Source organism: Acromyrmex echinatior, chromosome 3, assembly GCF_024713525.1.
Source record: "Acromyrmex echinatior isolate Ae372 chromosome 3, ASM2471352v2, whole genome shotgun sequence".
Taxonomy (NCBI): domain Eukaryota; kingdom Metazoa; phylum Arthropoda; class Insecta; order Hymenoptera; family Formicidae; genus Acromyrmex; species Acromyrmex echinatior.
Genome location: NC_141854.1, coordinates 18,332,209 through 18,347,374, shown reverse-complemented (window position 1 = coordinate 18,347,374; position 15,166 = coordinate 18,332,209). Strand labels below are relative to the sequence as shown.

Genomic DNA, 15,166 nt, shown 5'->3' with positions numbered 1-15,166 from the left:
AAATAACACAGTGAAGATAATTGGCCAATAGTCTCTTTTTATATTAGCACAATAATAACTGGAATAGCTATTTAAAATACAATAATCGATAATGATTAATTAACATGAATTATGACGGTTCGTTACGGATAACAATCATTTGGAACAGCAATCGAGGTAATAAAGAAATCGGGTAAAGAACACAGTAAGTACATTTATTTCTTAAATGACTGCTTAGCTACATTCATAGATTCTCGTTTATAAATTTCAATATTATATTTTTGAAAAAATAATTCCAAATCGAAGTGATTTTATTCGATTCGATTATAAATATCGAAACGATCCATTCACCGCTTTTGCGGCTAATTTTTTATCTCTTATACTATCATGTTTCATATTTATCGAATAAACAACGCATTAAAAATTACGTATTTAATTTTATCCGCATATTCGATTATCCCTTCGCCCACACGATGATTTTACATCAAACATAAAATTATGTTCGTTATAAGTAGAATTAAAATTTAATCTATTTTAATTTTGGCTTTCTGATTACTTAATTTATTGTATTCATTGAATCGTTCTATTTTTAATGAAATTTCCCTGAATATTATAAATTTAGCATATTTGAGAAGCAAATCCGATTAATGTGATCGATCCAACGCGGCAGAATAATCCACCCTGATTAAAAGCATTACGGTTTCAGCTCTACAATCTTGTTAGTTAAATAATAAGATAATATTTACCGTCGTTTTATAAACGCTATGAATGCAGCTTCGGCGACAAAAAACTATCAATGATTCACAGCGACACAATTGAAACGGACAAGATATCTTTCACGGTATTGCCATTCGAGGATTCGATATGATTAGAATTGGAACGACAAGAAACCGAGGGATAGAAACAATCTCGGGAGACGAAATGCTGGGCTTTTTATTTAATCGAAAAGCTAAAAGGGCCACTCAGTTGAACCGCAGCTTTATAGGCTTTTGCGTCCCAAATTGTTTCAAGTTGATTGCGATGGTATAAATACATCTTCCCGCGATGGAATTCTTGCCGCACATATCTGCATACGTTTGCTGCGCACAATGTGAAAAATCCGATCTTGCCCGTTGTTGAAGAGGCGGTCGTACGGCCCTTTCTCTTCAAAGGCTTCTTTTTCCTCCCCTCCTTCACTTCTATTCTACGTAAAAACGCTAAATAATTTAGTCAACCATTCGTTAACTCAAAAATTAACAACTGTCATTCTACAATTAGTTGAGGAAACGGCATATTACTCCTCCATCTCGCTCCGCTGCCTCTCTTTCTACTCTTCTTTACAAATTCAATGATATAACCGTCGAAATAACATCGAAAATCGACAGACGAAAATATTCCGTGAATGCACCGGATATACAAGAATCGGCAACAACAACAAGTACACATACATAACTTTAAGTATATTAGGCCAGATGATATCGACGATGTCTCATCGATATATTACGCGTAACGTTCTACGTTCATCATCTCAGCATTTTCCCCAAAACACTTGTTTTTCACCTTATATCACAACCCAAGTAACACAGCGCTTACAAAGCATTAAGAAAGCGCTAAAGTTTACATAAGCGCTTTTTTAGCGCTTTGCAAGCGCTGTTGTGTTATTTAGGAATCTATGTGTATGTACTACGTATCCAATTATCATTGACAGCGAGAGCTTCGATTTCTCGTCGGCTTACAATTTCGCTGAGCGCACGATTTTATCATCGCTTGCCCATGATCTACGATATTATACGAACTGTTTAAAAGGCCTCGGACGTGAGAGAGCATTCTTCAAAAGGACTCGATATACGGATCGCATCCGTTGATGTAACAGGTGTCTTATTTAACTCTGCAGTAGTGACATAAGGTCATAAAAGACTTCGTCTGCGGAGTCAGCGTTTTACAGGGAGAAAATAGCTGAATATTGTGTATTAAATTCTAACATATTACCGTGAACTGGTATGAACTGGTTTTCTGTCAAGACGAATTAAATTCTTCATAAAGAGATCACACTCACTATACATTATTAGTATACGGTTTTCAGAAATTTCAAATGCAAGATTTATTATATCAATTTAATTTAAATTTTTAATTCAACTCTATCACGGGAAGAGAAACTTGTAAGAAATAGAAGCACATATGTATGTATCTATCGAAAGTAGTTCTTTGTATCCGCATGTGAAATACTCAAATAACGACTAAGATCCATCCGTGGATCATTGGAAGATTGATATACATTTACTTTACTTTGAGTTACACGTACAACTAAAATCATCCGAATTCATTATCCAATAGCATCAACTAACGTGAAATGACCACTAATTTAGAATCTGTCGTTATAAAGGATTTACTTGGTAATTTTATTTTGGAAGAGATTATGCCTGTGTGTACGTCGTGAGATAATCGAACTACTTGCCATCTAAGTGTAATTTATTCGCGTTTTGTAATCGAGACTTTTGTACCGCGCAAGAAAACTGTAAACCGCGAGAGATTCTTTAACTCTTTTGCTCACGACAATTTGCCAAACGAACAACGGATAAACATTGAAGGAAGATAAATATGTATTAAATCGAAGATGCGGAGATTGAAATCATGACATTATGGTAATGATAGAACATTATTCACTGTTATGTCCCTCGTATTCTTAGGAAGGAGCATCAGCATGAATCAGCCTCAACGAGAATCCGTAATCACTAGAAATGCATCTTAGACCTAGATAAGAATCTTATGAACAACGAATTTTTATTATTAATTTATTTTTTAATTATTATTATTAGATTATCGAAGAAAGTGAAGATCGGTAACAGTTAATAGAGGAAGTAAATACTTTGTCCCTGTTTTAGTATTTTTTGCCCTTCACTTCTTTTTTTCTTAATTTTCACCTCGTCTCTCACAACCTATAGTTTTCTTGAGAATAGGATTAAAAAAATTCTCTATATTCACAGTAAGGCCGAATGGAGCTATTGATATCTGTCAGCGAATTCGACTTCTATAGCAATTCAAATTAATTTTATCGTAAATAGATTTTGGATTGCGATTAATTTATTAATTTTGGGAGGCTCTACGAGCAGATGAGAAGTTCAAACGATGTAATAACATTTTGTAAAATTTCCGAAATACTAACTTGGGACTTTCTTCTACATGTTATTCAAATTTTCACTTTAGTTTTCATGATTCGGGCACCGTCGTTACTATCACACGCTCAGAAAGAAGATCACGATTCTCTTTTTATCATAAATTATATACTAATATTTTCGTGAACGCGCCGATTATTGCACGTCGCGTATTCGCTATAACGTTGACTATTATAAACAGATTAAATACCAAAAGAAATTCTGCCACACACGTACGTACATACGCACGCAAACACAGTCATACGTACACACATAAGACGAAAAACATCATACGAAATGAATTATACGAGTGCGCTACAAGTGTTCGAATCTCGTAGACGTAGAGTGAATGAGTTTAGTGTCGATATTCTCGATATCTATGATATTTCCGATATCGGAAAATATCGAGGCACGATAAGCCGAATATATTGCCTTAGTTACGCCACATAATTATGCGTTGTAATTTCAGCCATTTCACTTTCAGAAGGTAAAAGAAATAATTCGAAAAGAAACGATGAAATGAAGATAAAGTGTTTCGCGTGTCACGCCTCGTCACGCTCGCAATTAAATCACAGACAGACGGTATGGTACGATACGGTACGACGATGATAAATTAAAAATACATGTTGTACCAATTGATATTATGCTATGTTCGGTATAACATAAGAAACACTATATTTGCTTTCTCCGAGTAAGGACATGCGAATGTACAAGCGTATGCGCGGCATTGCGACTGTTTCACTCACCCGATTAATCGGCTTGATTAATCGTTCGTTGATCGCTGAACTAAATCTTTCATCAATATCCTAGTATTTTTGTATCATCGGCAATTCGAGCGGCGATGAAGTGGCGATGATTTTTAAAAGCACTCTTCATACCAATCCTGATATTGTTCGTTTTCCGTTCCATTCTATTCTTTTTTCAGTTCATCACGCGTATCCACTATTGCAATTCTGGCAACAGCATGCCTGACGAAAAGAAAGGGAAGTAACATTTAATTGTCAGCGCATCAAGAGATTGGCGATACGATAAAAGACGAATTTAACAATTACCAGTCGACTACATAGCGTTCTCTTGATGATTTTTTTGGAACAATAGAGTCTCCTCAAAAATATATTGTTTTAATACTTCTTTTGGAAGATCATCCAACTCCATGTCAAACTTAAATGGCTCCTCTGCCACAGGCTAAAATTTACGAATAACAACATTACTTGTAATTACAATTAACATTCGTGATTGCAATTTTACTGCATATAGAAATATACCTCATCGCCAGGGTCATAATATTGCTCCAAGTAGGGATGCGCCAACGCATCTTCCACCACGATACGCTTATTAGGATTGAACGTCAACATTTTGTCTAGGAGGTCCAAGGCTCTTGGATCGGCATTGGGGAAAAGACTCGTCCACGGTACCTTTGGCTTATATGGCAACGATTGGAGATAATTCCGTGCCTAAAATCAGAATGATCATCAGATCCTTTCTACATATAGTACTATGACCCAATCATAGGGTCAGAAATCCATACAGGACTAACTAGAAGAAGAAAATCAGAATGCTTTGATATCATTATATTATAAATGTAAAATGCGAGTCAACGAGCCATAAAGTGCAATGCAAGATGCATATATATTCTTGGATTAGATTCTATGAGATGCAAAAACAGAGGTAGATGTAAGCATCCAGTACTTTCTCATTTATGATGCACTCGAGATCCTCCGGCGAGGGCGATCCGAGAACACCGAGAATATGATTCAACTGATCTAAATAGTGTTTGCCGGGGAATATCGCTCGTCTCGAGAGCATCTCCGCCAGGATGCAGCCTACCGACCAAATGTCTATGGATTTGGTATAACCCTGTGTTAAGAGAACTATGTTAGAGCCACGTAGACGCGTGAAATGTGCATGGTTCTCATTCCTTGAATGAGTTTTCACTTGTGAAACGAATACCTTGGAGTTAAGCATAATTTCCGGAGCTCTGTACCACCTCGTCGCTACGTATTCCGTGAGGAAACCCGCATGATTGTGCTCTGGATCCGCGACTCTCGCTAGACCGAAATCGCAGATTTTAAGGTCACAGGTGGTATTCAACAGCAGATTACTCGGCTTCAGATCTCTATGTAACACATTCGCCGAGTGTATATACTTCAACCCCCGCAATATTTGGTACAGAAAATAACATATGTGATCGTTACTAATAGCCTGCAAAACGAGAATTTTATTTGGACGTTTCCTTAAATTTGCAGTGTTTTTTTTTCCTCTTTCGTCTTTAACGCAGATCTACAGAATGCATGCCAATACTTACTTGTGTCTTTAGTAATTTATAGAGATCAGTTTCCATCAGACATTGAACGATATATACGTCTTTCATTTGCTCCATAGTCGGCGCTCTTAATATATCCCTTATATCTATTATCTATTGTAAGAGAGAACGCAATATATTAATAACGATACTTTGTAAAAGGTACGCTTAGCGCAAACTGTTGGGACGTCCAACTTACGTTCTCGTGCTTAAACCTTGTGAGAATTTTTATTTCTCTTAAGGTTCTCTGACTATACGTTTGATGTTCGAAAGGTGAGATTTTTTTTATGGCTACTTTCGTTTTGGTGAGGTTGTCGTAGGCGGACCTGCAAGAAAATATTATAAAGGTAAACCTAGCCACATTTATTATTCCGCGGAGACCTCTTTAGCGCGCGTTGCTACTCCAAGCGCCTCATAATTCTCCAATTATCTCACAGTACATCTCGGGTCATATGAATAAAAGAAAGTCTTTTTCAACAAACAATAAAAGTAGAAGAGCAAATATTTGTTTTAAAATAAAAATGCAGGATAAAAACAACGCAATTTGTACGAGTAATCCTTTGCTAGAAAAGCAATAGAGACTCCACACTCCTGACATCTTTTATTCGCAATATATTTCATACATTCATGATTTAATAATTGTAACAATCTTTTCACGTACTTATGAATCCAAAATTTTATCTTGAAAGACAGATTAATAAAAATAATAAACTAACAGATAAAAAGAAAAAAGAAAAAGAATTCTTTTGTAAGTATAAAAAAATATCTTTAAAATAAGAAATCTAGCCTTGCGATTTATTTATTTTAAAATGAAATAAAGTGAAAAAAATTTTGATAAATAAGAAGACGGTTTTTATTTCGTCATACATATTCTTCTGTTTTTAAACTTTTTTTATATGTATATTTATTTCGTATTTTATTCGCGATCGATAGTATAAGCGTAAAAAAATATATACTATATATATAATTGATATATTTACAAATAATATATCATTTATAAATAGTTATACATAATATAAATTATCCGTATATATATTATTGAAGAATGAAACGAATACATTCGATGACAAGGAAATAAAGTTTTCAAACGCGTCAATCTTTATATTTCAAAATATACATTTTCCTAAGTAGAAAATTAAATTAAATTTAAATTAAATTACATATAAATGAAATTTTCTTCTATTCATATATTTCCACAAACTTGCTTCACAAAAGCAAGTGCCTTTGGCTGCGTTCAGCAGAAAAAGCAGCTTTGAAACTGTTATAAAATTCTTTAATATAATTGGTCTTGCCCTTAATTCCTCACTTGATCTAAATGTATAAACCAATATTCAAGAATTTTACAACAGTTATAAAGCTGCTTTTTATGCTGAACGCAGCCATTATCTGTCTGCTCAGAGCGCAAGCACAATAATCTAATATCTTTATTCATGTTTTTCAGAACGCATTACTTTTCGGTGACTAAAGACTGGAGACTGGAGCAGTCGCTTTATTCATTCAGCGCATTTGTTTATCTTTTCTGCTATCGTCTGGAAAGCTTGACCTAACTTAGTGTGAGTTTATCCATAGAGAAACTTGTGTCTTTGTCGGTATCGCGGTGATAGGATGTGGTTCGCGCGCGATACAGGATTCTTAGCGATAAATCAAATTCGCTCAATGTGTCCAGATGTATTACATCAGAAGCCGTGACTAAGGATGCGTTCCGAGTTACGCATGAAACTGATGATTTATTGTTTTATCCTTCTTTATTATTTGGTAAACAACAAGGACAAATGATGCATCATACGCTTCATGCGACTCGGAACGCATCTTAAGAGTTCCGGCTGATCGATTACATCGATTAGATATCAAAGGAACAATGGTAATTCAATTCCTTGAATTAAATAACATTTTATTATTTTTAATTTCATGCGTGTAAAAATATAAATCAATCCATTTCCGCGATTAGTTTCGAAGTAAACATCATCCATATTTACGTACACATTTAGAAAATAACATTTTATTTACTTTTAACTTTACGTATATCAAAATATAAATCAATCCATTTCTGTACTTTAAAAATAAACATCGCCCATATTAACGTGCATATCCTATATTTAGTAAATAATAAATTAAATTTGATTTAAATTTAATTTATTATTTACTAAATATAGGATATGCACGTTAATATGGGCGATGTTTATATTTTTTTTTTAGTTAAATTGTTTAACTTCATTATTTTAATCAAAATAACGGATATATCGAATAACGGATATATCGAATAACGGATATATCGAATATGAGCAGTGGCTATCTAAAGAAAATTATTAAAAATAACACAAATTAGGTATATCTGAGAGAAAGACTCGATATACATTTGAAATCTATTAAAACTCTAATCTTTATTTAATCTTATCTATTGGGATAGATAACCGAATATGGAGATGTGAAGATGTAAAAGTAATGAAATAAGTGAAAAATGCAATAAATAATTTTCTTTGTTATAAATACTGTTAAATTCATAACCCAAATTACACCCAATTTGAATTATTTTTAATAATTTCTATAAATCATTATTGATTCAATATGTCGTTAATTTAACTAAAACAAAGGAGTTGAATTGTTTAATTCAAATATTAAATTTGTACAATGTATTAAATAAACTCAAAGGATTAAATTTGATATAAGATAATTTATTATTTACCAAGTATATATATATATGTCAATATGAATGTTGTTTATATTTAAATTAATCATTAGAGAAAAGATCAGAAATAGATTTACATTTTGACACACATAAAAGTTAAAAACAATATTATTTATATAGCTTAAGAAATCAGATTGTAATTATTTTTTTGATCCAATAATGTCCAATAATGAAGTAGCTTTATCTTTTTAGAAAGATTTTATTACCGATAAATAATATTAAAATTATAAATAGATTATTAAAATGGTGCCCTGCAATTTATGTTCGTTTCATTAAAACAAGATCTAGAAGATTAAAGTGAGAGATTAAGGTAAGAAAAGCTAGTAGGATCAGGATACATCAAAGGCAACGCGATTAGAGGAAATCTCTTTTTAATCGCGCATAAGTCGGAGCTCCGATATTTTTATTCGACATCAATATTATCAACGCAACATCGTAATTATAGAAAAATCAATTCCGAATTTCTCAAAGAATCTACCGTCAGAATCCAAGAGCGTCGGGATTATTTAATTCGCGAAACGGAATTCTCTCCGAAATATCTTTTGGCGCGCAAAGATATTTCGTCACTTTTTAACATAAATTCGTCGCGATATAATTCATGCTAGATCATAATCATGTTAAATATAATAGCAATAGATGATAAAAACGATAAGATAAGATTAGTAAATCTCAAAGTGAGAAAGAATTTTCATCTGATTAGCATGACGTATGGATGAATGCAAGAAGATAAAACGAGAGGAGACAGACAAAAAAAAAGGAAGAGAGAAAGAAAGGGAAAATAAGGAAATGTAGAAAAGATATGAATGGGAAAAATACGGTGAAAGGGGCGTGACGTGCATTTGAAAGTGATGTAGACGGTAGAACGTGTAAGAGAACCATGATGCGTGCGTGTGTGCGTACGTCATGCGTACATACTATCATACGAGATACGAGCGTCGAGCGCGAGCGGAGCGGCGCGCGGACGTCGACGCGTACAGCCGACAGCGTACACCGATCGGCGGCTTTTGTCCGGAAGGGGGCTTTTGTCTTCGGACGTGATTCGAGGACACGGCTCTCTCATCTTGACGAGTGTCGGCGATCGCCGTGGATCACCGCTAGTCCGCTCGTCGCCGTCGCGTCTCCGTTCGCGTCGCCGCTCTCAAATGTTTATTGTCAGTCGATCTGTCAAATCAGAAGATCGGCCGGCCGCCGCAAGCGGCGATCGAGCTGCCGATCGAGCGAGCGGTCGTGACACGACCGATGAACACTTACACGACCATGCCGTAAGCGCCTTCGCCCATATATGACAGATTCGTGTAGCGCGGCCCGACCTCGAACGTTTGCCCGCGCACCACCTCGCAATTAGGATTCACGCTCGCGGAACCCTCGCACGCCGCCATTTTGACAACTACTTTGCGTCCCGGAGTCGGAACTGTCGGGAGTAGTGTGGCTCGGCGAAACGCTCCTTGTACGCTACCCGCGCGATAAACTCTCGTCGAGAGAGCGACGCGCAACGACGCCGCGTCACTGACGCCGCCGCGCTCTTCAGTCTTCGCCTTCGGTCTTCCACCTTCCACCTTCCACCAGCCACAGCTATCCCTTATCCGCGCCCCGCAGCCCGCAGCCCGCAGCCCGCGCCTTCGCCCTTCGCCTTGGGTTTCAGTTTGGGTGGGCGCGGCGTGGGAAATGTAAAAGGCGGATAAAAACGAACGCTCGCAACGCCCCTGTCGTGCGAAGGTGTAAGCAGCGATTAATCCCGCGGCACCCGAACCATCCGGACACGATGACGACTGATGACGACCGAGTCGAGTTCAATTTGCGAGTCCAATGCTCGAAAGAGAGAGACAAAGACACGGAATCTGTACACGTTCAAACTTAAGAAAGAGAGAGAAAGCGCGTGATTTCTTTGAAATGAAGTTTCCTTTCTTTCTCTCTCTCTCTCTCTCTCTCTCTCTCTCTCTCTCTCTTCCCCTCCCTCTCCTCTCACTCTTTTATTCTTTATTATTCATTCATTCATTCTCTCTCTCTCTCTCTCTCTCTCTCTTTCTCTCTCCTTCTTTTCCACCTCTTTGTCTCAATAATAAACACATTAGGATATATTCCACTCTTCCTAGAAAATTGAAACAAGTTTTCCTTGATAAAAACATATGTTGTTATTATTATTGAATAAGTAAACTTGTAAGAAATAACTAAAATATTACGCCTACTATTACTCCTGCCGTTCTTATTACGTTTCCATTTGCCTTTTTCGATTACAGGTATTAAAGTATCAAAAACATCGATAAAGAGACGAAGCCATTGACAAATATTTGAACTCGTTCGAATGACGTCATGGCAAATTTGTCTGCTATCGAATCGTCGTATCGATTTGTCGCAATCGATTGTCAACTCGCAGTAACAGCTGTAGACGCAACATGCAACAGACGCATGGTCATCAACAGTAATTACGATTACGACAGTTCGTCAACCGGTGATTCACTATCGATATTTCAATAGCAATTAGTTTTGAAGTGTTGTTAATAATTGACCAAGCGAGATGAACGCACCTCCGACCTTTGAGTCATTCTTATTATATGAGGGAGAAAAAAAGTATGCTGATCTTTGATATTTATCGAGATCTAACCACGTTTAGGTTCTAGAAACACATTAATATTTGCGTTTTTTGTAGGATTATAAAGGAACAGGACACCAAAGTACCAAATGCTGCGATTTTTACGATTAACAAGGAAGATCACACGTTGGGAAATATGATCCGCAAGTGAGTAAACGTACGAGCATGTTGTACTTTGATTCTTTTTTAGGTAGCTAGCTAATTTTGTGAATTTCTTTCAATTCTTCAGTCAGTTATTGAAGGATCCTCAAGTATTATTCGCTGGCTACAAAGTTCCTCATCCCCTGGAACACAAATTTGTTATTAGAATACAGACAACTTCTGATTATACTCCACACGAAGCGTTTATGCATGCCATCACTGATTTGATCGCAGAACTCTCGTTGTTCGAAGAACGTTTTAAGGTATACTCATATATAAGATATAAAGTTAATATATGTATAGATATATATATATATATATATATATATATATATATGCATAACTGAAAGTACTTCTTTTTTAAGGAAGCAATAAAAGAGAAGAAAGAAGGCTTGGATTAAGCAGCTGAGTCTATATTTTATAGTTATATTTTTTTATATTTAGATCTTAATTTAGGCTATTAAAGTGTATTGAATATCACAGACACATAACAAATACAATCGTGTAAATAATTACATTATGAAGGATTTGATTGAATCCAAGCAGAATGTTAAAGAGGCTGGGAATAATTAGTTTAAACATGCTCGATTATTCTGTCTTGTATTTGCATATTCCATTCTTGTAAATATATTTAAACTTTATTATTAACTGTGAATAAATTTGTGTATCAAATTGCATTCTTTAATTAATTATATTTGTATGTATATCTTATAAACACAAGTTTATGTGGATATGAAATTGGTTTTATTAAGAAAAATATTTATATATTTCATCAATAAGGGAAATTAAATCCTGAGGAAGGTATGTTCCATCTTCAACATCTAATACTGTTAATAAAAAGATTTGTCTCTGCTGATGCTGTGTAATATTGTTAGATACTGCATATATGATACAAATATACAAATTTAATTCGAATAATGACATTTTTTATTATCACACTTTAATATACAAAAAAAATACAAATAAAATAATTGCATTGATCACGATTACCATTTATTTATAATTATCATATCACAATATATTTACGGTTATAATCAAAAAATACAAATAAAATAATTGCATTGATCACAATTACCATTTATTTATAATTATCATATCACAATATATTTACGGTTATAATCATACAATATCATATTTATGGTTATAATTTTGATATTGAAATACTGAGTACGAAATGAATAAACTGCGTTTTATAATTAAAATTGTATGAAGTTGAATAATTCATTTTATTTCTTCCATAAATTGTGGATCTTGACTAAAATCTATCAACCATCTAGCTGCGGTATAAGTAGTCGGTAAAGTAATCAGTTTCTTCAAAATTTTATATACTTTAGGACTATGATGATATGTAGCTGCGGCAAATTGCCTCATATATTCACTATAAGTTTTCTTACTAGAACCAGTCTCATTATTCGCAAATTCATGCAAAAATAATTCTTTTCTTTCCTCGCAGATATACTTGTTAACAGCATCTTTTATCATTTTCATGCTATCATTTTTTTCTTCAGTTTCTTTCTTTTTCAGACGTTCCTCCAAGTTCTTAATTTTTTCATCACGTTGTTTCAAGCGTTTTGTCAAACTCTGTATAATTTTTTCTGATTCATCAAAATTCCGTTTTAATGTTTGCACACCAATTTCTCTTTTTAAAATATATGATAAATTGGGTTTTTCCTGTATAAGATAATTATTTTTTTTATATGATTAAATTATATTATAATTATATTTTAAAAATCTAATTTTAATTTATAGCATAATAAATCTTGATTACATAATTACCATTTTACAATTTTCATTACTAATGTCTAGCGGATCAACTTCGATGTTTAATATATTTGGCAAGATCTCTTTTCCCTAATAAAAATTCAATTCTTTTTTGTAAATAATTTATATTACATAAACTTATTATTAAAATAGATTTAACATGATAAATTTATAAGATTTACTTACTAATTCAACTAACTGATACTGGGACTCTTGGCACTCTTCAAATATTGTTGGAATAGCATTCTTATTTAACATATTTCGTAGAGATTTAAATGAAGTAGATTCAGCAAAACATTCTGCTGTAAAATGTTTACTACATAATCTAGAATGTTGGTTAATATCTGTAGTTCTTAAAATATTAGATGGAATTGCTGAAATCCATTGTTTGCGTAAACGTTCATCTTTAGGAAAACTAAAAATAAAGTTTGTACATGAAAGAATAAAATAAACATTTTACATTTTTTTATAACATTTCTTATATCTTATAATTATATATTTTTTTTAACTTAATAACTATGTACACATATTATATATATATATTTTAGTTATATTTACCAATGAAAAGTAATAATGTCGCCTCTTATCCATAAACTTTTACAGTTACCAATACAGCAAGTAACTACCATTTTTTATTTTTATTTTTTTTTAATATCAAGCAATATAATATTTATAATAGAGATAATTTTTTTTTTCCTTCGATTGGAGGAAACATAAGGTGTCTTCTACTGTTTTAGCTATTTCAACACAGTTTCTTCTTTTTTAAATTAAAATTGACATCAAGACCCAGTTGCACTATTGTAATTAACTTTAATTTTGGGAAAATTATTTAGAATCGGTCATCACCTCCGATTTTGATGAAATTAGGCTTATTCGACGCGTTTTTGCACAAAACGAAAGAATTTGTAAGAAAAAACGTTAGGACGACTCCGCGAACTGAAATATTAAGCGTTAAAGTTGACGACTAGAGATTAGAAAATTCGTTTTATCGACGAGATGCAGCGACATGTACGAACAAATTTTTTGCTTGACAAATTGTCTGCTTTAAAAATAAATTCTCTGCTTTACAAACACAAATGTGTATTTGTAATGCTGATTCTACAATGAGTCGATAGTCGGAAGTCTTAATCTTAATCGGTGAAGTTGGCCAATCAGCCTTAGTCGTATAAGTTGGCTATTGGTCAACTTCATCAATAAGATTTATGATTACCGATCATTGTAGAACCAGCGTAAAGCAGATAATTTGTTTGTCAAGCAGAGAATATAATTGTGAATGAGTAATTATAAAATATTGATATTAAAGAAAATTACTTTTTTATATGGATTAAAGTTTAGATCTAACATTTCTTTAAATGTGCAGAAAATTTCCGAAATAGCATTTACGTATGCGAAGTTCACTACAATCATTCGATATCTCTAACGTAGTTACTAAAACGCACGACCACAGCGCATGCAAAAAGTCGATTGTGCATCTTGAAATGAAATGAAAATTACAAACTCACTAGAATATTCATAATTTAATTGGTCAATACCTAGTAATCATTGCTCACTTTTGTAATTTTTACCTCATTTCAAAATACACAATCGAGTCTCAGATGTAACCAAAATGTTCGTACATGTCGTTGTATCTTGTCGACGGATTTCCTAACCTCTATAGTCGTCAAATATAACGCTTAATATCTTGGTTCGTGGGACTATCCTAATGTTTTTTTCTTACAGATTCTTTCGTTCTGTACAAAAACACATCAAATAAACCTAATTTCATCAAAATCGGAAGTGATGGTCGTATTCTAAATAATTATCAATTTTACATTACTGTTTACGTTTTGCTAATTCTTAGAATTAGAAAAAGAAAACGAGTGAATTGAACAGGGATTAAAATTATTCTTACATCAGTGGAACCAGGCTAAAATCGTGAAAACAACTAGGGTGCTTTGCACTTAATGTTCACATGCTCGCGAGCACCATTTCATCCTCATCGTTTTCAAATACAATATTTAATAAACAAAGATAATATATTCGCGAGCATTGCGAACGTTAAGGGGCTCCGCACGATAAAAGGAACAGGGAACAGAGAATAAGAGTTTCAACCTATCAAAAACTGTGTATTTCACAATATATTTCTGTGATAGGTTGAAATTCTTATTCTCTATTCTCTATTCCCTGTTCCTTTTACTACATGGAGCTTTTAGTAGACAAACAATTAATTTGTCGGCGCTTGTAAAGCCGGTTCTACATTAATTGCAAGCTAACATGAAACTTGCATTTTGAAATCAACGCTTTGTATTGGCTGTCGCACAACAAACTTGCGATCAGTTTGCAACTAATGTAGAATTGGCTTTACAAGCGCCGACAGATTGTTTGTTTATCTAAGGGGCTCTGCACAATAAAAGGAACAGGGAATAGAGAATAAGAATTTTAACCTATCAGAAATCATGTATTGTGGAACAAACTTGTGATAGGCTTGCAACCTATCAATGTAGAACCGGCTTTACAAGCAATTCACAGTTTTGTCTAATGGACCGAAATTCGTGGACATAGCGAAGAATACAATCAAAAAATCGTGGGCATTACCG

General features: G+C 33.9%; 3 protein-coding genes across 10 annotated transcripts; 1 reads left to right on the top strand and 2 right to left on the bottom strand.

The window, feature by feature from the left end:
* Window positions 1-17: 17 nt before the first annotated feature.
* Window positions 18-9,720, bottom strand: rl (Mitogen-activated protein kinase rl). The gene is made up of 8 exons (XM_011061891.2): window positions 9,350-9,720; window positions 5,612-5,738; window positions 5,416-5,526; window positions 5,061-5,312; window positions 4,800-4,967; window positions 4,376-4,564; window positions 4,163-4,295; window positions 18-4,078 (listed from the first exon to the last, which is right to left on the bottom strand). The coding sequence occupies exons 1-7, from the start codon at window positions 9,475-9,477 to the stop codon at window positions 4,170-4,172; spliced, it is 1,101 nt and encodes a 366-aa protein (XP_011060193.1). The 5' UTR covers window positions 9,478-9,720; the 3' UTR covers window positions 18-4,078; window positions 4,163-4,169.
* A 670-nt stretch (window positions 9,721-10,390) lies between these two features.
* On the top strand, window positions 10,391-11,501 carry Rpb11 (DNA-directed RNA polymerase II subunit RPB11). Its single transcript, XM_087404790.1, has 4 exons — window positions 10,391-10,666; window positions 10,746-10,835; window positions 10,918-11,092; window positions 11,195-11,501. Exons 1-4 carry the CDS (start codon window positions 10,614-10,616, stop codon window positions 11,228-11,230), a joined length of 354 nt encoding a protein of 117 aa, XP_087260916.1. The 5' UTR covers window positions 10,391-10,613; the 3' UTR covers window positions 11,231-11,501.
* Window positions 11,502-11,733: 232 nt separating this feature from the next.
* On the bottom strand, window positions 11,734-14,663 carry LOC105149461 (uncharacterized). Of its 8 annotated transcripts, none has more exons than XM_011061919.2 (5): window positions 14,482-14,663; window positions 13,149-13,398; window positions 12,777-13,005; window positions 12,606-12,680; window positions 11,734-12,500 (listed from the first exon to the last, which is right to left on the bottom strand). In XM_011061919.2, exons 2-5 carry the CDS (start codon window positions 13,217-13,219, stop codon window positions 12,051-12,053), a joined length of 825 nt encoding a protein of 274 aa, XP_011060221.1. In that variant the 5' UTR covers window positions 13,220-13,398; window positions 14,482-14,663; the 3' UTR covers window positions 11,734-12,050. The 8 variants fall into 8 exon arrangements, with proteins under 8 accessions (XP_011060221.1, XP_087260911.1, XP_087260913.1 ...); XM_087404785.1 differs by lacking the exon at window positions 14,482-14,663 and adding an exon at window positions 14,207-14,475 and having other exon boundaries at window positions 13,149-13,526; XM_087404787.1 differs by lacking the exon at window positions 14,482-14,663 and adding an exon at window positions 14,156-14,174 and having other exon boundaries at window positions 13,149-13,526.
* Between the last annotated feature and the right edge of the window lie 503 nt (window positions 14,664-15,166).

What these genes read in the sequence shown, in the direction of transcription:
- rl (XM_011061891.2), bottom strand. Translation starts at nt 9,477, where the DNA reads ATGGCGGCGTGCGAGGGTTCCGCGAGCGTGAATCCTAATTGCGAGGTG. An exon ending in CAAGGTTTAAGCACGAGAAC is followed by an intron (nt 5,527 to 5,611) that starts GTAAGTTGGACG and finishes CTCTTACAATAG; the next exon opens with ATAATAGATATAAGGGATAT. An exon ending in AAATTATGCTTAACTCCAAG is followed by an intron (nt 4,968 to 5,060) that starts GTATTCGTTTCA and finishes CTCTTAACACAG; the next exon opens with GGTTATACCAAATCCATAGA.
- Rpb11 (XM_087404790.1), top strand. Translation starts at nt 10,614, where the DNA reads ATGAACGCACCTCCGACCTTTGAGTCATTCTTATTATATGAGGGAGAA. An exon ending in TTATATGAGGGAGAAAAAAA is followed by an intron (nt 10,667 to 10,745) that starts GTATGCTGATCT and finishes CGTTTTTTGTAG; the next exon opens with GATTATAAAGGAACAGGACA. An exon ending in TGTTCGAAGAACGTTTTAAG is followed by an intron (nt 11,093 to 11,194) that starts GTATACTCATAT and finishes TTCTTTTTTAAG; the next exon opens with GAAGCAATAAAAGAGAAGAA.
- LOC105149461 (XM_011061919.2), bottom strand. Translation starts at nt 13,219, where the DNA reads ATGGTAGTTACTTGCTGTATTGGTAACTGTAAAAGTTTATGGATAAGA. An exon ending in GACATTATTACTTTTCATTG is followed by an intron (nt 13,006 to 13,148) that starts GTAAATATAACT and finishes CTTTATTTTTAG; the next exon opens with TTTTCCTAAAGATGAACGTT. An exon ending in GTAATGAAAATTGTAAAATG is followed by an intron (nt 12,501 to 12,605) that starts GTAATTATGTAA and finishes TATCTTATACAG; the next exon opens with GAAAAACCCAATTTATCATA.